Source organism: Camelina sativa, chromosome 6 (genome assembly GCF_000633955.1).
Source record: "Camelina sativa cultivar DH55 chromosome 6, Cs, whole genome shotgun sequence".
NCBI classification, from domain to species: domain Eukaryota; kingdom Viridiplantae; phylum Streptophyta; class Magnoliopsida; order Brassicales; family Brassicaceae; genus Camelina; species Camelina sativa.
The window spans coordinates 11761648-11784715 of record NC_025690.1 but is presented as its reverse complement, the minus strand read 5'-3'; the positions used below and the strand labels follow the sequence as shown (position 1 = coordinate 11784715).

Below are 23068 nucleotides of genomic sequence, written 5' to 3'. Positions count from 1 at the left end.
TTTTTTTTTTTTTTTGTCGATACGAGAAAACTCTTATTACAATTTGTGTTTGTTTTTGTCTCTCCGTGTTCGGTCTGAATGAATGTAATCAGATAAACATTATTAAATGTTTTTGGGAGCGCGTTTTTTTAATAAAAATATCTATAATAAAAAAAAAATGTATAGGTATGGAATTAGCTTCCGCATCAGTACGAACCGGAGCGTTGGAGCTTGGTGAGATTAACGTCTGTTAAACGGCTAGTCGGGAAAAGCGCTCGTCTAGTCTTTGGTCAATTTTGGTTACGATTTCTTTTTGGTTTTAACTTTAAAATGTTACTAAATTTTTTTTTTCACCTAAATCAGATCGAAGAATTAATTAATTAACAAATTGGTCAATATAGTAATTAATTTGTTGAACTTTAGTTGAAAGAGAATTTATGTGACATATTAAAATAACATTATTTGCTTCTTTTTTCTACAATAGAGTAGGCAAAAATGAACCAAGTTGCATACAGCCTTTTTAATAAGTTGAAAATTCTTCTATAGGTTCCTTTATTTCATCCTAATAAGTTTGACTTTTTTTGCCTTTTGTTAAAAAAACTCAGTTATTAAATGAAACCGCCTTCTAATGTTTGCATGTTTGAATTAACCAGTCCAGTTTGAAAAAAGAAAAAAAAAAATCATGTGCATTCAAGGTCGCTTATCCGTTTTTTATCTAAGATACTTTTTTTTTTTTCTCTTTTCAAATTAAGACACTTGGGTTGCATTTTTTGCATATACCAAGTATACATACATAAAAATCCGAAGCTCCGGTTCGTTCTAAAGATGACAATTGTAAGTGACTATGAGACACATCAAATCAGAGTATATATGTAACATAGTATTATGATGTTTTTGCGGATAATTGATTGTATGAATTGATTCATATGGTTCTTATAATGGTTTAGAGGGATTGAAATGTCGTGGGAATGAACCATTCATAGTTGATACTTTTGCCATAAATGGTGACATATCAAGTGCATAATTGGAAATGTGGTTTTCACAAAACTAAGGGTCCGAATGGTAACCGCGGATTTAGTAGTGTGAGACAAAAAAATTGGTAGTGCGGTACGGTTCAACTGCGGTACGTGCGAGATAAAAGTATTTGCGGGACAAGTGCGGTATTCCAAAATAAGCGGTACAAAATAATATTTGATTGATGAAAAACAATTGGCAGTGCGGATTTCATATTATTTTATTAATAACTAATATAAGTATATATTTTCATTTCTTTTGCATTAATAAATATATATATATATATATATATTAATTTCTGAATTTAAAATATCAAAAGTTATTTAAAATTAAATTTTAATATACATATTTATTATTGAATCAGTTACTAGTTCAATCATAAAAAAAATACAACACAATAAAATACCATTATCAAGCTCTTTGATTTACAAATCTATTCATAATATCAATCTTTAGTTCCAAATTGGTTTAACTAACAATAATATCATAAATTATATTATATTTTTTTAAACAATTTTTGAGTTATATATAAATATTTTTTTGTATAAAGAAATTATATAAGTCAAAAACATTATCTATAATATAATGAGAAATAATAGTGAGAGAGAGGTTTATTACTTTATTACTTTGTGTTAATAAAAAAAATTTAGAAACTTAGAAAAAAATAATAAAGTAAATCATACATGAGGTTTTCTTAATAATTCAGACTAATGAATATTGTTAACTTTCTTTCACTCAACATAAATTATATATTAAAAAAATATATTGCTGCTGTATGTGCGTTTTTTAGAAGAAAACGCTGGGTAATAGGTGAATGACCAAAAAATAGTGGTCCATGAGTTAATTATTCAGTTTTAAAAACCGCAAACAGTTTCTGATTCTCTTTCCTAAAAAAACGCGAATAACCAAATTTTTTATGAATGGTGAATAATATAACTTTCCTAATAACGCTCTTTCAAATCCGCGTTAGTAGTGACTCCAATCAAGGTCTAAGGGCCCGAATGGTAACCGCGGATTTAGTTATGCGGGACAAAAAATTTGATAGTGCGGTACGGTTAAACTGCAGTACATGCGAGACAAATATATTTGCGGGACAAGTGCGGTTATTCTAAAATAAGCGGTACAAAATAATGTTTGATTGGTGAAAAATTTTTTGGTGCGGATTTCATATTATTTTATTAATAACTAGTATAATTATATATTTTTATTAACAAATAAAGTTTTAATTTCTGAATTATAAATACCATTATGAATTTTAATGAAGATGTACAATAGATTTTGTCCAATAGAAAAAAGAAAGAGAAAAATGTTTAGAAAAAAATGAGAGAATAATTTTATTATAACATGTTGAGGGTGAAAATAATTATTCTTATAACATGTTTTTAACAAAAATTAGTACACCATAATATCACATATTTTCAGTGTTTATCTAATACTAAAAAAAAAAATACAGTATTATTGTTATATTGTTTGACAGGATAGAAAAAATATTAGCTAGATAAAAATATATTTGTGGAAGAAATAATAAAACATCTATAATACAGTATATTTTAATTATTAAAAAAAAGAATTGTTGCGTATTTGATCGGACCGCTGGTTAAAAACAGATTCATTCTGAAAAAGCGGTCTAAAGCCATTTTCTACTTACACCGCAGTACGACACTTTTTGCCTTCTGTACAAACCACAAAATTATTAAACAAAATTGTTGATTGGTGTTTCATGTGCGTTTTTCAGAAGGAAAAAATGAATTCCGCAAAAGATAGGTCTCCAATCACAGCCTAAATTTTACACCATTCACATACCAACAAAGTAATTTGCGTTATTTAAGAAAGAGAAAAAAAAACTGTTTGCGTTTTTGAAGGAACCAATTTAACTCATGGATCGCACTTGTGTTATGACTCACCAATTAGTTAGCGGTTTTGTGTTTTCATATTTTACCAATTAGAATAATTAATTCATTAATTTTTCATAAGTTATAAAATAATGAGTTTTTATGAAAAAACAGATTTAAAGAAAATAAAAAAGTTAGCCAATTGAAATATCAATTTATTTATTTTTAATTCACAAATATTTGTTATACTGTATATATTATACTTATCTTTAAAAAATCACATACACAATGAGATCATAAAAATTTTCTTATACTATTTTCTTATGTACTAATAGTTGAATTAATCTATATTTTCTTAATTAAGATTGTATTACAATAATAGAGTATATATTTCATTTGTAAATAGATAAATATACTTAGTATATAATTATATATAGTTATTTTATTATAATCAAAATTAAAAGATAATTATATATAAACAGATAATATGTAATATATCACCATTTTTACAAAAAAAAACAAAAAATGGGTTTCACGATATACTTTGATAATTTTATCTATAATTTGTAATTTGTATTGTTTCTTGCATTTTTACCATTCAAACATTTTCTTGTAAATCGTAAATAATTTTTTCACCAATTAAATTTTATTGTGTACCGCTTATTTTATATAAACTGCACTTGTCCCGCAAACCGCATATACCACAGTTGATCCGTACCGCACTCTAAAACCACCCAACAATTTTAAACCACCCAACAATTTTAAAACATATATTCTTTATTTTCTGTTAAATAAAAAGCATTTATTAGTAGATGTTAGCAAATGTAGTAAATGTAGTAGATTTTGGGAGTAAATGTTTGTGAAAATCATGTAGTAGATTTTGGGAGTAAATGTAGTAGATCTTAGCAAATCATGTATGTATTTAGAGTAGATTTTGGGAGTAAATGTAGTAGATATTGCTATCAGGGAACGATCGAGCATTTTTCCCAACAGCACCATCTTGATGTGAATCAAGCTTTCTTCCTCCTCATCCAATATGATTGGAATGAAGAGGCTATTTGTGATGACTGAGAATGAGTCTGGAGATGAAGATGAGGATGAAGATGATATTGATTTAATTTAAAATATTTTGGCATAATAAATATTTTTGGATAATATTTCAATTAAAAGAACTGAAGAAAGAATATTTTCTAAAAAAATTGGCAATATAATTGATAGTGGTGAATATTTGGCAAAAACTATGGTAATTGTTGAAAATTTAACATTACTAGATTTTTGTAATAAATTTTAGATGTATATACGTAATTAGTTTTTTCAAAGAAAAAATATATGTAAATAAACTCTACTCACTAACTAAAAAAACTCTTTGTTTTATAAAAAAGCTTTGAATACAATTTTTTTACAAGAAATTTTATTAAATTTAAATAGGATGAGCATGAAGATAAAAATGAAGATAAAGATGAAGATGAAGTTGATCATGTGGATATACACTATGAGTTTTGCCTTGCTTGCAATCAAGATACACAATTTGTTACAACCAACTGCACGAAGGATGCTCTTGCACATATTAACCTTCTTTTTAGATGCCCTCACTGCGGTTTGTACTTGAACCAGAGCATGTTTTTGCCTATGTTATCTGAAAATGTGCGTGGAGAATACATCAGATTGTTGCTGTCTGACTACATAACAAAAACCCATCCTCTGCGAAGCGGTATCTACACAGCAAAAAGTATTGTATAATGGGAGTTTGCGAAGATCTACAGAATAGATTCTCGTTGAAAAAAAAAATTTTAAAAAAAGATTCTCTTTCTCAATATCGATTTTTTAAAATTTTACATGTTTACACGTAACGTAATAAAGAAGTATATCATCCACACAAAAGAAAAAAAAAAAAAAAGAAGGGAAGATTAAAGAAGAGAACAACTCGCCGACAAAAAAAAATTAATGGGGGATATACTTAACCCGCGGTACACCGCATGACTATATTTTTAAAAGTAAAAACAATGTAATTTTTTTAATAGATTAACTATATATATGACTAATGTTTTGTAAATTTTAAATATATATCCCCCTTATATCTATATATTATATAGGTTTACCGGTTAAAAAATTTAGGTTTACTGGTTTAAATTGTTAAATTCAGAATATAACATATGGTATACCGTAGTACTGTTTGTTTATTTTACATAATCGTAATTTAATAAACTTAAATAGATATACCTAATATTCAAACGTCGATGGTGTTAACAAAATAATGAACTAATGATTTACTAACAGTTAAATAAAATAATTTTTAATTTATATTAATACCCAAACTCATCCCGCTAGATATCCAAACACCATTTTTCTTCCTTGCTTAAGTACAACATACACATTTTTCAAAATCCAAATAACGAAAAAATATGGTACTAAAAATCATGCTAATCAAGTATACATTATCTTCAAAATAACTTAGTTTTAGAATTGTTTACATATGATTCAAAAATAAGTTATGAAATATGATAATTTTTTTTATTTTTCCTTTTTTTTTTGCAGATAAAATGGACAATATGTATTGACGTAAAAATTAATTTGGGATTTGCACATACAGTTTTATTGTTAGCATTAAATATTGTAATGAATTAAGGAGATATTTTAGGAATTTTGTTCTGCACAAAATCGTGGTTTTAATTTCATTTTATAAATTAAAATTAAAAATATTTATTACAAATGGCATGCCTGTAAATAAGTGTGAACTTCAGGATTTATTTCATAAATGTCTCCAAAAATGTATATATAGATATTTGATCAACTAAAAAGTCCAAGTGCTTTTTTAGCATTGTCAAACATATATTTAAATAAAAAATATTGAGTTACAAATGTAATGATTTGGATAATTAAAAAATATATGTGATAACAATAACCAATTGAATCATTTATATATTAATTTTTGATATATATATATATATATTAATCTTAATGATGAAGATGTTATTAATATTAAATTGATTTTGTGATTTGCACAATTTAATAAAAAATTTTGGGAATTAAATCATCATGATGACAAATTAATGTAAATAATGTGGAAGGTAAGAGTTAAAACTCAAATTGGCTTTATAGCTCTAATAATAGTGACACATCAGATTTTTGGCCAAAAATGATTTCCTGTTAATATATAGAGGATGTTTGGATAGTGGGAAAATCTATAAATGTTTTGAGAGGGATACTAAATTATATGAAGAACTGAGGAAGAAATCGATAATGATCTACATAGTTCCCAATCTAGTATATATAATGAAATATCGGTTTATGTAATAACAAATAGATTAATTTCTATATACTTATTTAAGCAACCCTTTAAACAAATAACCCTACTTTGTGTAAGATATTACGTAAAATGCCACTGTATATTAATAATAAATATAATTACAGAATCTTGTTATTAAATAGTTCTAACCAGAAAATCGTTACTCTAATTAATAGCAATTAAAAATGAATTATTATATTAAATCGTATTTAGTTACAAATTACAAACAATTAATATTAAGATAAGATCAGCCCATACGACAAAAGCATTTTATATTTTGTTGACATGATCATAATGCTATTGAACACCGCAAGTGATATATAGCATAAGAATTTCATATAAGAACTAACATGATTTAACACGACAAAAGTATTTTATATGTTGTTGACTAATTTGCATCTTTCCTAGAATATATTGTAAAGGATCTTCTTTATCGAATTATTCTTTCTTTGATGATAGGAACAAACTGTTTTAGAGGCGAATAAAACCTTTACTATATAAACAGCCCATTAGCAGCTTAATACAAACCATCAACGCAAACCCGCAAACAGCTATCTTATCATTTCCATCAATCGAGTTACTCAAAATGAATGGTCTAATGGCAATGACTTACCTCGCTGATGTCAAGCCGTACAAAAGCACTTGGCGGGTTCAGGTTAAGGTCCTACATGCGTGGAAGCAGTACACTGGTAGCTGCCGATTCCATGTAAGATCTTTTATCTCGAATGATTTTCTTAATGATAAGCTTAAACACTTATCCCTTTAAGTGAAAGGTAACCTAAACGCTACTTCATTCTCTATATGAACAGACTATTAGCAATTTTCTACAACCCATCACCACAAATACGCAACCAACTATCCTACTATTTTAAGCAAAAGAGTATCTCAAAGTGAATGGTCTTATGGCTATGATTTACCTTGATGATGTCAAACCTTACAAAAGCATGTGGCGAGTTCAAGTTAAGGTCCTACACATCTGCTTCCAGTACACTGCCTAATCTGGAGAAACATTGGAGATGGTGTTAGCTGTCCACAAAGTAAGTTTGTTTTAAACACACAAATTATAATAGTTTATTCTATAATTTAATCACCATCAAACACACAATTTTTTAAATACTATGTTAGTTGTTATACTATCATAACTAGGGCGCCAAGATTCATGCTTCCATCAAGAAAGGACTTGTGAGCAAGTTTGAGAGGCAGGTAACAAAAGGTGAGTGGAGGGTCATTGAAAAATTCGAACAACTCAGGTGAGAGGCCAGTTCAGGGTTACTAACCATTCGTTTAAGATGGGCTTTGTGAAAAACACTCATGTAACCCCATGTGTCTCATTTCTGATGATCTTTACCTCGCATTGCCCGAATTTCAAAACATCATGGTGGCCGTAGTGTTGTAAGATTAATTTGCACATGACCTACTTTGGGTTTATGATGCTGATGTAAGTACAATTTGCTAGCCGTAGTGTTATAAGATTAATCATAGAGATACTAATATATCGTAAGTGTTGCCATTAATGCAGCTCCAATCACATATGTGGTGAAGTTAGATGAACTTGATGATTCAGAAGGACAAGACAACCCATCTCAAATCATTTCTGGTGATCAGATAGTTATTTCTTTAATATTATTTATATACATCTATATGATAAATTTTATACTTTTTTGGATAAAGTGCAAAGTGAATTTAATTTGTTTAATGTTCAAATTCAGGATTACATGCTTACCAATAGCAGTGAAGCATCTGCTTCTGATTTTGGTACTCCATCATCAAAGAGAGATAGAGAAAGCAATGAAGGATACTCAACCAACAAGAAGATTTTCGGGAAGTCAATCACGTTGGAAAAAAAAAAGACGACAAGCTGATGAGTGTGAAGGCAATCAAACTGGAAAAAGTTAAGGAGAAGAAGGGAGTGAAGAGTGTGAAAGCAGAAAGTGGAAAACAAAATGAGGATCTCCCTTACGAGAAGGAAAATGGAGATAGCAAAGATTCAGAATATGTAGGATACTGAATCTATGACTTGAATCAAGTGGTAGAATAAGGCTTTAGTTATGTTTGGCTTTCATTAGTTTTTTTTTTTTTTTTCAATAAACCACTTTCTATGTAATTAAACTCTACAACCTAGGACTTTCAAACTTTCAAGGTTTCAAAAATAATTCAAGGTTTGTATTTTAAGAGATTTATGGGTTTATGTTTGCTTCTCTTTAAGTTGATTTTTGGGAATTTAATATTTTCTTCTGTTTAAGTTTAACTTAGTTTAAGAACAATAACCTAATTATAATGCTAAAAACACAAGCAAGAAAACCAGAAATAAAGAATATAGATAAGAAGTTACCTTCTTAAAAATATTGACCCGACAATATTGAAACCCCTTGAACAAGAACTCTTGAGGTCTTGATCTTATTGGCTGCAATACGATTTCTTATGTTTTTCAATGTCTCCTTACTAGTCACCATATCATAGAAGATAAAATCATATGTTTAAAGCTCCTTTTGTAGAGCTGTGAAGTACCAACACACCAAAACCCAAACCGCATATGTCATCATTACAAGAAACTAGAAAACCCCAAAAACAAATATGATTCTAATATTTACTTTCTTGGTTGCATTTGTAGAGCTAATTTAATGTATACATTGCGATTATACAATAATAAAACTACAATATACTCAATCTCTAGCAATTTCTTAGAATCAGACATCGATTAATACAGTTCGTATCAATTTGAAAGATTTCCAATTGAAAATAAAAAAACGAAATTACAGATTGAAGCTCAATTCGTACTGAACATCTTTAAACTAATTCTTTCAAATATTACATCAGTAAGAGGATTGTCTACTAATTATGCCCAAATAATAAACTAACTTGACCTAATTACTGATCCTAAACATACCTCGATTAAGAATCCATCTTGCAATCTCTCATGACCCAACAGCGACGGGTTGATTCTCGCATATTTCAGGTTGGACTTTTCGAAAAAGAAATCGATGATTAGAAATATGAAGGTGAGATTTCGTCGAATTGCAGAGAGAAGAAGAACAAAAAATTATTATGTTTGTTTTGCTGGAAAAGAAACAAACGAAAAAAAAATCTTAATTGACAAAAACATGAAGGATGGATCTTGGACCGGGACCTTGACAATGGGCTAAACATAATGAAAAAATTATATTTATTGGCAACTTTAATTAAATCTATTTTGCACTTTGTGAAAAATTAGGTGATGGCCGATGAAAATAATACAAAATAACCCTATAAGTAAGTAACTACATTACATGTTAATTCTAATATATACAGCTTCAATCATATGTACTAATCTTTATATTGAAAAAACAATTACTATTATAGGATTCAAAACACACCATACAATACTATATTATATAAGATGTCAAATAATTATAGTAATAGTTATAATCATAATAATCAACAAAAGTAATTAAATTGGTTATTCTACCGCGCTACCAGCGCGGATCATTATCTAGTTATGTAATAATTATTAAAGTGATAAAAAAAATATTAAGGATGGATTTCCACAAAATTTGAAGTGAAGTTATTTATTTATTTTACTAAACATATTTATCATATAAAACCAAAAGCTATCAAAACAATTTGTTATAGTTTCTTTTAAAAACAAAATTATTGAAGTTTTCTCAAATTAAACCATAGTTAATTTAAAATGGTTACATCAAACACAAATCTGATTCTTTACTCGTTTGGGGTATACATGTTAACTATGTTGAAGTCGATAAGTAGCAGCGACGATCACCTTATCTCTCTGATCGGATCTTCCACCGGAAAACTCCATCTCCGGCAGATTCACGCCTTCTTACTCCGCACTTCCATAATCAGAAACTCCGACGTTTTCAACCGTTTCCTCTCTCGTCTCGCTCTCTCTCTCGTTCCTCGTGACATCAATTACTCATGCCGAGTTTACTCCCAGAGATTGAACCTAACTCTCTCTCACAGCAACACCATGATCAGAGCTTTCTCTCTCAGCCAAACACCAAGCGAAGGGTTCCGCTTGTTCAGAGCTCTCAGACGAAACAGCTCTCTCCCAGCTAACCCACTCTCGTCTTCTTTTGCTCTCAAGTGTTGCATCAAATCAAATGAATTAATCGGCGGTTTGCAGATTCACGGGAAGATTTACAGTGATGGGTTTCTCTCGGATAGTCTTCTCTAGACGACTCTGATGGATCTTTACTCAATTTCTGAAAACAGCACTGATGCATGTAAAGTGTTCGACGAAATTCCCCACAGAGATACCGTGTCTTGGAACGTGTTGGTTTCGTGTTATCTACGGAACAAACGTACACGAGAGGTTCTTGTTTTGTTTGATAAGATGAAGAACGAGGTCGATGGTTGTGTAAAACCTGACGGTGTAACATGCTTGCTGGCTTTACAAGCTTGCGCTAACTTAGGAGCGTTGGATTTTGGTAAACAAGTTCATGCTTTTATCGATGAAAACGGACTTGGACGTGCTTTGAATCTGAGCAACACTCTGGTTTCGATGTACTCACGTTGCGGGTCTATGGATAAGGCTTACGAAGTCTTTAATCGAATGCGTGAAAGAAACGTTGTCTCGTGGACAGCTATGATCTCGGGTTTAGCCATGAACGGATTCGGGAAAGAAGCCATTGAAGTGTTCAACGAAATGTTGAAGTTTGGAATCTCTCCAGAGGAACAGACACTCACGGGTTTGTTGTCTGCGTGTAGCCACTCCGGTTTGGTCGATGAAGGAATGATGTTTTTCGATAGAATGAGGAGCGGTGAGTTTAAGGTAAAGCCAAATGTACATCACTATGGTTGCATTGTTGACCTCTTGGGACGTGCTCGTCTACTTGATAAAGCCTACAGTCTCATAAAGTCAATGGAGGTGAAACCTGACTCCACCATTTGGCGTACGCTGCTCGGGGCTTGTAGAGTTCATGGAAATGTGGAACTTGGGGAACGTGTGATCTCTCATCTTATTGAACTCAAAGCCGAAGAAGCTGGAGATTACGTTCTGTTACTCAACACATACTCTTCGGCTGGGAAATGGGAGAGAGTGACTGAGTTGAGGTCGTTGATGAAGGAGAAAAGAATCCAGACCAAACCAGGATGCAGCGCGATCGAGCTACAAGGAAACGTTCATGAGTTTATAGTAGACGATGTCTCGCATCCGCGCAAGGAAGAAATATATAAAAAGCTTGCGGAAATCAATCAGCAGCTGAAGATTGCGGGTTACGTGGACGGAGATCACATCGGAACTGCACAATCTTGATTCAGAAGAAGCAAAGGGATACGCGTTGACATACCATAGCGAGAAGCTAGCTATTGCCTTTGGAATCCTGGTGACTCCACCAGGAACAACCATTAGAGTGACCAAGAATCTTAGAACTTGTGTAGATTGCCATAATTTTGCAAAGTTTGTATCTGATGTTTATGATCGTGTCGTGATCGTTAGAGACCGTTCCCGATTTCATCATTTTAAAAGCGGTTCTTGCTCTTGTAATGACTTTTGGTGATGTTTCAAAAGGTTTGCTTCAATGTCATGTCTCAGATCAGATCTTCAGGCTTAATACATTCTTTATTTTATGAAACAAGATCATAACTTATATGTTGATTGCAATAATGTCACACAGTTTGTATGGTGATGATGTGTTTTACGTACGCTTAATCTATTTGCTTTTTTTTTTTTTTTGTCAAACATGTATTTGCTTATTTGTGCAAAGTTCTTTTCAAAAGCTTTTATGAGAGAAAGCACGTGGTCTTGCTTGATGCATCTGTCTTTTTCTGGAATGAAGCTCGGAATGTCAAAATGTTACAAGCTTCCTTTAACAAAATGATAATATTTACATAACTTATGTAGAATATATATAACGACCGTAAATCAAAACGAATGGTTAAAAATGCCGAATAGTGGTAAGTTTTCAAATATTGATCATTTGGAGATTCTCGAAAATGAGTAACTAATTTCTTTCTTTTCTTTTTTTTTTTTTTTTTTGCAAACGAGTACTTATCTCTTCAACATCAATTTTCTAGAATATGATGAATAAAACAAAACTACCCATTTAAAAACAGATTTTTTGGGATCACCCTACAAAAATAGTTGGAGACTTCTATATAGCATCTGATATATAGAATACGATATCAAATAGCTCTTGCGTCCTATGTCAAGAATCTCGAAACCACCTCTTTTTGCATGTAAGTGTTCTGAGAAATTTGGGAGACTCTTAAATCTATAACTAGAAATCTTCTAGACACAAACTGCACTACCGTCTGCGACAAAATTTTGGAGCTGCTAGCAGACAATTCACAAAACAAGATTCAGCTATATAGCTAGTGCGCTATGTGTTTCAGACAATCATGTACACGATTTGGGGTGAACGAAACAAGAGAAAACATGGAGAACAACCAAGGTCAGGACAGAGACTGATTCAGCTCATTAACAAGCAAAGATATCAAACTATATTATTATATTAAAATAAATAACAAAAATAGTTTATGATAACAGAAGGCTTTATAATCAATCCTACTATATTAATTGAGAAATACAAATATGAAACTAACATTAAAATGTGTAAAAAATTACATTCAATTGCCATTAGAAAAACTTAATTAAGCTTAGTTAATTAATTAAATAAAAATAATTAATTAAAAAAAAACGATGACAGATCAAATATAAAAATCTAGAAAATGAAAAAAATATATTTTCTCTCTCTAATAAATTATAGACAAAATTACTAAATATATTTTTTAAAAATATAAACCAATCAGAATTTCAAAAACTAAAATTTTATATTGAAGTACACAATATAATTATTTTTAATAATTAAATTCTAAAGATTTTGTTAAGATTTCAAATTATGATTCTCCTATCATCTTTATTTTCTTTTATTTACAAATTGTTTGGAATTTTCATATAATACTTATGAATAATAAAATGCAGAATTTTTTCTGCATATGTTGTGATTTGAATTTTTTAAAACAAAGATATATTACTCAATCTATAAAAAAAAATGTGTGTTTTAAATTCTACATTGGCAGGTTGGTAAAACTAAATTTATATAGATAATAAATTAATAATTTTTATTTTTTCACAATAATAAAATTAAAATTACTACTTCATATTTCACAAAATAATGATGCAAATTCAACAAACAAACAATATAAAACTGTAATATACGTCAAAAATAAAATACTATAATATTATAAAATAATTAATATTTAAAAAGATTAATAGATTTACAGAACAATGAAAATAAATATTCTCTCAAACAAAATAACTTTACAGAACAATTATAATTTTTATTATTATATTAGAATTTGTGTTATAAATGTTGACCGGTGCTTAAATTTTCTCATCCTCATCCTCGTTTCACTTGCTAATCTTCATGAATGTATGTCATTTGTAAATAGTTTACGTTTCGGCGTTTTGCCCATCATTAATTACCAATGTTGTATATATATTATCCTCCATAGTATTTTTGAAATGGTTTTTTTTTTTTCATATATAGGTTTACTTAAAGATGACAAGCCATTGACAAATCCGTTCACAGGAGAAAGGACAGGACACCCACCATGCAAACCAGGAAAAAAAAATTATTTGGTCTGCACCCACAATCTAGCCATTGATAATATACAAAATGTCAGAGACTGTTGGTTCCTTTGCCCAAAACGCTAATTAACTCAACACCTCCTTTTCAAGGATTTATAAAATTTGAAGACCTTTTTATGCACCAATTTTTTTTTCTTTTATATATAAATAGTAAATATTCATGTTATTGTTGTAAACTTAGAGTACACGGTCCATACACGGCCCATTTACGTCCAAGTCCATAAGATTTATATACCAATTCTTATTCTTATTAATCCAATCGAATGTTATATATATATAGGAAGGGACAAAGCTCAAATACATTAGGACTACTAAACCGACTTAGACTAAGAGAAGGTGGCAGATGGGCCTTATGGGCTTGGACGTACATGGGCCGTGTATGGGCCGTGTATGGGCCGTGTATGGGTAGGTTATGGAAATCCACCATCCGTGTTTTACAACACTCCCCCTTAGATGACATAACTGTGCAAATGCTAAGGGATCTCTGTAATGCGCTTGGGGGTGCTGTCTCATTAAAACCTTACCAGGAAAACCCATTGGGACAAAACCATGGTGAAGGAAAAAGAGTACAGCACGCATTACTCCCCATGTTCCAAGCATCCCTAAAAGTCCTTAAGCCTCCGCATTCCAATCTGGTGTGTGAGCTTCTTGAATGTCGATGTCGGTAATGACTTGGTGAAGAGATCGGTTGAATTGTCGCAAGACGGAACTTGTACCACTTGAACTTCTCCGGCCTTTTGTAGTTCATGTGTGAAGAAGAACTTCAGTAAAATGTGCTTCGTCCGATCTCCCTTGATATATCCTTCCTTGAGCTGTGCGATGCAGACCGTATTGTCTTCATAGATAACCGTTGATTCCTTATCGTCGGCCATGCCACAATCTGTCCTGATATGTTGAGTCATCAACCTCAACCATACACACTCACAGCTGGCTTCATGCATAGCTAAGATTTCCGCATGATTAGATGATGTGGCCGCAATGGTTTGCTTCATAGAACGCCACGAAATAGTTGTACCACCGTGTGTAAACACATAGCCAGTTTGAGACCTAGCATTATGTGGATCCAATAGGTAACCTGCATCAGCAAAACCAACTAAACATTCTTTGTTATAGTTAGTATAATATAAACCCAAATCAAGCGTCCCTTTTAGGTAACGCAACACATGTTTGATACCGTTCCACTGCCTTTGGGTCAAACAAGAACTAAATCTTGCTAGGAGGTTCACGGCAAAACATATGTCTGGTCTAGTTTGGCTAGCCAAGAACATTAACGCTCCTATAGCACTGAGGTATGGCACTTCAAGACCGAGAACTTCTTCATCGTCCTTCCTTGGACCAAATGGATCATTATCCAAATTTAAACTCCTCACAACCATTGGGCTAGGCAATGGGTGAGCTTGGTCCATATTAAACCTATTGAGTATCTTTTCAGTATATGCCATTTGATGCACAAGGATTCCATCATTTATGTACTCAAGCTGCAATCCCAAACAGAATGTAGTCTTGCCTAGGTCTTTCATCCACAGAGGTATTCTTTAGATATTCGGCTGTTTGGGCGATTTTCCCAGAGGTTCCTAGGATATTCAAATCATCCACATATACTGCTATGATTACAAACCCTTTGTTTGCAAACTTCTTTATAAAAATATATGGACTGATGGGATCATTCTTATAGCCTTCTTTAGCTAGGTACTCACTTAGTCTATTGTACCACATACGCCCACTTTGTTTCAGTCCATAAAGGGATTTGTTTAGCCTTATGCAATATTGTTCTCGAGAACCGCTCTTATCTTTGATCTCAATACCCTCTGGTAATCTCATATAAATCTCATTATCCAGTGGAACATATAAATATGCGGTCACAACATCCATTAACCTCAAATCCAGTTTTTCTCTTATAGCCAGACTTATTAGAAATCTAAAAGTCGTTGCATCCATCACAGGGGAGTATGTCTCCTCATAATCTATTTCGGGTCTTTGAGAGAATCCTTGTGCTACAAGTCGTGCCTTATATCGCACGATTTCATTATTCTCATTTCTCTTTCTTACAAAGACCCACTTATGTCCAACTGGCTTTATATTGAAAAGTGTCCTTAAGATCGGACCAAACACATTCCTTTTCTTTAATGAACTTAACTCCACGTCAGTCTCTTCTTTCCATTTTAACCAATCTTTACTTTGAGTGCACTCTAATATAGACGTGGGTTCATGATCCACATTTATTTCAAGTGCTACCTTGTATGCAAATATTTCATCGATGTCGACATCTTTCCGGATCCATTGAATTCCAGACATGATATAATTTATTGAGATCTCATTATTATCAATACCATCAGGACCTTGAGGTTCAGCGTCCCAAACCTCATTTGGTACCTTAGGATTTGCCGCGGCCATGTCTGTAATTTCCTTAACCTCGGTTTGATTTGCACCTTTCTTAGATTTCCGAGGGTTCTTATCTTAGGAACCAATTGGTCTACCACGTTTCAAACGGGCCTTAGACTCTGTAGCAACTTGATTATTGTGTTCCTTTTGAACATCAATACATACTGGTGCATTACAAGCTGGTATGTACGATTTTATTACTCTCTTAGGATCAGCAAAGGAATCTGGCAATTGATTAGCTAGCTTTTGCAAATGTATAATCTTTAGGACCTCTGCCTCACATGCTAGAGTCTGAGGATCTTGCCAATTTAAGGATGTTTGATTCCATGAAATTTCTTTAACCAGCTTGTTTGTCTCTCCACCCAATTTAGTAAAGTCGGTTTCATCAAACTGGCAATCCGCGTATCTAGCCTTAAATAAATCACCTGTAGTTGGCTCTAGATACTTAATAATGGTGGGAGAATCATATCCAACATATATTCTCATCCTCCTTTGAGGTCCCATCTTAGTTCTCTGTGATGGTGCAATCGGTACATATACAACACACCTGTATGTCTTTAGATGGGATATGTCTAGCTCATGACCCGTTAATAATTGGGATGGTGAATATTTATGTTCACTAGATGGCATGATGCGTATAAGCTCAGCTGCATGTAATACTGCGTGTCCCCAAGCAGACACATGAAGCTGCGACCTTATGAGTAATGGTCGAGCAATTAATTGGATCTGTTTAATGAAAGATTCAGATAATCCATTTTGTGTAAGGACATGTGCCACAGGATGTTCCACACTCACCCCCATGGACATACAATATTCATTAAACGCTTGGGATGTAAATTCACCAGCATTGTCTAGACGTATAGTCTTAAGTGGAAAATCTGGAAAGTGTGCTCTTAGTCGTATGAGTTGGGCTAACAATCTAGCAAACGCAAGGTTTCTAGTTGATAATAGACAAACATGCGACCATCTAATTGATGCGTCGATAAGGACCATAAAATATCTAAACGTCCCACAAGGTGGATGACCATAAAATATCTAAACGTTCCACATATATCCCCTTGTATTCTTTCCAGAAATTTTAAAGTCTCTTTAGTGACTTTTACTAGTGATGTCCTTATAATGAGTTTTCCTTGTGCACATGCTACACACGTGAGATTCTTAGGAACAACTCTTCTCTCTTTTAGAGTGTGCCCTTTTGAGTTTATTATCAGCTTACGCATCATGTTAGAACCCGGATGGCCAAGCCGGTCATGCCATAAAGTGAATTGTTCATTGAACATTTTATTCATTGCCAAATTAGCCTCTATCATATTAATCTTAGCATCCTATAAACCAGTGGCTAGTGCGGGTATGGTATCTATGATCTTCTTAGATCCTTGGGTGATTCAGTAATATGTAGGAACTCTTGGTTTCCTTCACCCTTAGTTTAAACATATAGACCATTCAAACGAATGTTTTTAAAACTCAATAAGCTTCTCTTTGAGCTGGGTGAATATAGTGCATCACTTATTTCAAAATATGTGCCATTAGGTAATAAAATATGAGCCTAGTCGTAGTCTTCAATTAGGCTTGCTATACCCGCAATTGCTAATATTGGCATTGTTCTTGTCCTCAGCCATATTTTAATATGGACAAGAATCATGTTTTAGACATAAAGAATAAAACAAACAAATATATATAGAAGGAAATAAAATAATTGAATTTAAACCAAAACTATAATTCAATAAAATCCAAAGTCATAAAACATAGAGAATTAAATAAATAAAAACAACCAATGTTTAATTATCATCTTTTAGGCAATCAGAAGTTTCATAATCCAATTGGTCATCATTCTCATGGTCGAAATCTCCTTCACCATTGAGATGAACCAAGTTAGCTTCTGGATCCTTTTTCAAACTCTCTTGATAGAGATCAATGAGATGCTTAAGTGTCCTGCATGTCTTGGCCCAATGATTCGACATTCCACATCGGTGAAAAACCGATTTAGCCTTATGTTGCGGTTTGAATATTCCGCGGCCTCTACCACGGCCACGACCGAAGTCGGACCGGTTCCCATGGACATAACCACCACGTCCTTTTCCACCACGGCCACGACCATGATGCTTATCTCTATGAACGTAGTTAGACTCTTTGGTCTTCTTGGGCTCTTTATGCTCTTTCTTAGTTATGTCAACCTTGTGAGCCTCTGGTAAGGGGGTAGATCCAGGAGGCCTCACTGCATTGTTCATCAATAATAGCTCATTGTTTTGCTCAGCAAGTAGCAAACAAGAGATGAGGTTTGCATAATGTCTTAAAACCCTTTTCACGATACTGTTGCTGAAGAAGTATGTTAATAGTGTGAAAGGTAGAGAATGTCTTCTCTAGCAAGTCCTCCTCAGTAACCTCCTTACCACATAATTTCAATATAAAGACTATCTTAAATAGCTCTGAATTATACTCATCCATGGATTTAAAATCCTGGATCCTTAGGTTTTTCCAATCAAATTGAGCCTTTGGTAGGAGCACCATCTTTTGGTGTCCATATCTGTTTTTCAACTCTGTCCAAAGCTCAAGAGGATCTTCTATGGTAAGGTACTGGTTCTTGAGACTCTCAGCAAGATGACGGCGTATATGTAATATTGCCTTATATTTATTCTTCTCAGTGCATTCATTATTTTCCTCGATGCATTCGCAAAGATCCTTTGATTTCAGGTTGATCTTAGTGTCCAATGTCCATTGGAGATAGTTGTCTCCAGAAACGTTAAGGGCAGAATATTGGAGATTGTTGAGCTTTGCTATTTACGCAATACAAAACATGCATCCGATCATTAGCATGCGGTATTTAAGACCGAAACATGCATTTATTTTACTCTTAGGCCATGCGGTATATGAGACCGAAACATGCCATCAATTTAAACTTTAGGTCATGCTGTATTTGAGACCGAAACATGCCATGCCTTTATCCATAATTTTCGTGGTTGTTATGCATGAAAAACATTCCTAGATAAATTCTAGTATGAACATGAAATATGCACACAATTTCAGGTTTTAGAAATTTTCTTTTTTCTTTTAAACAGGATAATGACAAAATTTTAAGGAGATAAAATTCTCTAGGATTTCCGATTTTAAGATTTAATTTTAGGGTTTTGATTTTAAACAAACAATCAAGAACAATCGGATTTAAAACTTAGAACAAACAGATTAATATTTTTCTCTTTTCGATTTTGGGTTTCTAGTTCTAAGGTTTTCATGCAACAAGCAAACAATCAATATCAACCAGATTTTAAACATATCATAATCAGATTTAATTGCAAACAATCTAAGCAATCCTAAACCACAACAATCGGATTTTAAAGTTTTAGGGTTTCAAAACTTAGGGTTTTTGTTTGTTGATTGTTTACTTATAGATTTTAGGGTTCCATTTGATTTAAGGACCAGGTTCGATTTATATGTTCTTAAGAAGGTTTGATTATTTTACTTTCCACCGTTTGGAGGTTGACTGGAATTCATCCGTGAGCTAAAGACCTCGGATTTACTTTTAGCTTGATCACGAACCTCGGCCTAGACACAAAGAAGAACCGACCACGAACACAGGTTGCTCACGAACACGAACAGATCTCCGAACAGGAACTAACCACGAACAGGAACTGACCACGAACAGGGATTGATCACGGACTGGAACCGATCGCCGAGCTTGAACGAACAGAGGTTTTGTGCGGCGGCAGTTTTAGGGTTTAGGGATTTTTCTCAGTTGGAGTTTAGGGCAAACTCGTGTTGATAACGTGTTGTAAACTTAGAGAAACTCGAAGGAGGTTTTCTCTTCTTATTCTTATTAATTCAATCGAATGTTACATATATATAGGAAGGGACAAAGCCCAAATACATTAAAACTACTAAACCGACTTAAACTAAAAGGAGGTGGCTGGTAGGTCTTATAGACTTGGACGTACATGAACCGTGTATGAAAATCTATGGATATGTATGGAAATCCACCATCCCTGTTTTACAACAGGTACTACACTAAATAAAATTATACGACCTTAGTATTGCTTCGTATCTTTTAAACTCTTTTATTTATTCTATATTTTATGTTTGTATTACTTAAAAGTGAGCCTAGCTCCGGTAATGATTTTTTGGTGATGGATGAATTTATAAAATCTGCTTCAGTGCCATGTATCAAAATGCTCAAACTGATGCTAATACATTCTTTATTCTACAACAAGAAAATGTCTCGCCGATGCAAGAAATATGAAAAACAAAACAAATCTCGAAATGATCAGAAGACCAATGTTTTTATCAGCTTCTTCGAAGAATGTTTTCTATTTTTCCAGTGAAATCACAACAGATCTAGTTAGCTGCAGCGGCAGCTGGTTTGTTTGCAAATGCGACACCCTTCTCAATGCTAGCTTTCAGTTCTGGTTTAAGAGCTTCTAGTGCTTTCTGCTCGTACTCAGTCAATCCCTGAAGGTCTGACTCAATCACAGCTTCAAGTCCATTCTTCCCAAGCTTGATCCGTGATGCAAAGAAAGGAAGATCAGTAAGAGTCGACTCCACATACGAACACTCGTAGACATCTCCGTCTCCATCAAGAGCACGGAGAGACGACTCGACAAATCTTGCAGCAGCATATGCCATTGACAAAGTAGCTGAACCTGCACCTGCCTTAGCATCCACGACCTCAGTTCCAGCGTTCTGAATCCTAACAGTCAGCTGCTGGATTTCTTCATCGGTAAAGTTGGCAGAGGGCTTGGTTTTTGAAAGAAGAGGCAAAATGGTGATTCCAGCATGTCCACCGATAACAGGAACATCCACATCTATAAGCTTAAGGTTCTTTTTCTGAGAAACAAAAGTGTTAGCCCTCACAACATCCAAGGTAGTGACACCAAAGAGCTTCTTAGGATCATAAACACCTTTCTTTTTCAAGACTTCAGCAGCAATGGGTACCGTGGAGTTAACAGGGTTACTAATAATATGGATGAAAGCATTAGGACAGTTATCAGCAACAGCCTCAACCAGAGATTTCACAATACCAGCATTGATGTTGAAAAGATCATCACGGGTCATACCAGGTTTCCTAGGTACACCAGCAGGGATAACCACAACGTTGACATCTTTCAAACAATCAGCTAACTCAGAAGGTCCAGTGAAATCACGAACTTGAGAAGGAGTGTTACAGTGACTCAAATCAGCAGCAACACCTTTAACATTAGCGATATCGTAAAGATGAAGGGTTGAGACCAACGGAGACATCTTGATGAGAAGTGACAAAGGCTGACCAATACCACCAGCAGCACCAAGGACAGCTACTTTGTAAGAAGCATTGATATTGAATCCGTAAGGCTTCCTGTCAGAGGTTTGAGCTTTGGTCACAGAACCGCGAAGAGTCTTGGTCAAGGAAGAAGAAGAATCAGATCCAGAGATGAGTGAGGTTGATCTAAGACCAGTGAAACTAGGGATTGAGTTAAAGTTCACAGCTTGTGCCCTAGACTGTGGTGTAAAGGAGCTGGCTTTAGAGGAGTAAGAAGATCCAATTGAAAACAAAGAAGCTGATGTTGCTGCTGCTGCTGCCATTGTTTTTGTTCTGTTTTCACAAAAGATAAATAAAAAAAACTTGTTCATACCTAATTAACATATTTACAGGGGAGACAGATCTATCTATAAGCGAATTCAAGCAAATAAATCGAAACCCTAATCGAAGAGAGACGTAAACCAGATCGAATTGAGACATCTCTAAAGGAGAACTCAGCAACTTATACGAACAAAAGATTCAGAGGAACAAATCGTAAGAATCAGAGAATGGATTAACCCAGTTCTAAAAATCAAATCTTTATATTAAAAACGAAAACGAATTGAGAAAGAAACTAACCTTGGAGAAGGCTTCTTGATCTGAAAAACCAAAACGCCAGAGAGAGAGAAGGATTAAAGAATTTGCTCTGTTCGCTGTAGAGCTCAGTGAAAAAGAAGAAGAAGAGAAATGGGATTAGGTGACACGATGAAGGAAACAATCTTTTATTTATTTATTTTTTAAAAAATAGAAATTAAAAATATAATGTAATTAAAAAAAAAAATTGTAGATGCTTCTTTTGGATGTCTCGTTGGATCCGCCAAGAGGTGTCTCCGTGATACGAATATACGATATTCAGTCACTTGACTGTGTCCTTTAGTAGTAGAGTTCGGACGACTGACAGCCAAAACGCTGCGTTAACCTTGTTATTTATTATCCCCACATGCTCTTTTTCTCTCAACTACTTTTTTTCCTAGTTTGATGATACTTTGGACGTCTATGGTGTCCAGGCCCGGCCCACCCCTAAAGCAGCAAAGCATCTGCTTTAGGCCACATAATATATAAAAATAGTTTGGATTATTTAAATAAACAAATTCTTAGCTAAGTTGGTTATGTTGTATGAGAAAATGTACCAGGTCACGGGGTCAAACCTCCAAATCAGTAGTTTTTTTTTATTTTTTTAATTGTTTGTTTCATATGCTTACAATTAATATATTTTATAAAATACTATGTATAAAAAATGCTTTAGGCCTCGGTAATCCTATAACCGGCCATGATGGTATCGGTCGACTCACTATCGTTATTGGTAATTTTGGTTAGTTGATTATTTATTCACAAGTATGCCACAATCGTCAATTTGATTTGATTTGGGTTCCAAAATTAGCCAAATCGTCTTTCTATTGGGTGACGAGGAGATAGTATTTAACTAGGCTAGTCCACTATCCCACGCAAGAGCAATGGACACCAATACTAGCACCATTGTGGACACAATATTTGATCGCCGAAATTGATTACTAGCATTTGATATTTTGATTACTAGTTTGGCCTGAAATCAAATGCTAGTTAAATGCTAATTACTAGTTTGGCCAAACTAGCATTTGATTACTAGTATTTTTCTTTCTATTTTGTAATTGTTGATAGTGTGTAATTTCAGGCCAAACTAGTAATCAAATGCTGGTTATAAGAATCAAGGGAGATGATCAAGAAACAATGAGTAAACCTGA

General features: G+C 33.3%; 1 protein-coding gene and 1 pseudogene across 1 annotated transcript; one reads left to right on the top strand and one right to left on the bottom strand.

The window, feature by feature from the left end:
• On the top strand, window positions 9819-11640 carry LOC104790959 (annotated as a pseudogene).
• On the bottom strand, window positions 20218-22181 carry LOC104790958 (malate dehydrogenase, chloroplastic-like). The gene is made up of 2 exons (XM_010516756.2): window positions 21927-22181; window positions 20218-21641 (listed from the first exon to the last, which is right to left on the bottom strand). Exon 2 carries the CDS (start codon window positions 21629-21631, stop codon window positions 20408-20410), a length of 1224 nt encoding a protein of 407 aa, XP_010515058.1. The 5' UTR covers window positions 21632-21641; window positions 21927-22181; the 3' UTR covers window positions 20218-20407.

Excerpts from the sequence above, each read along its gene's own strand:
- LOC104790958 (XM_010516756.2), bottom strand. The coding sequence starts at position 21,631 with ATGGCAGCAGCAGCAGCAACATCAGCTTCTTTGTTTTCAATTGGATCT.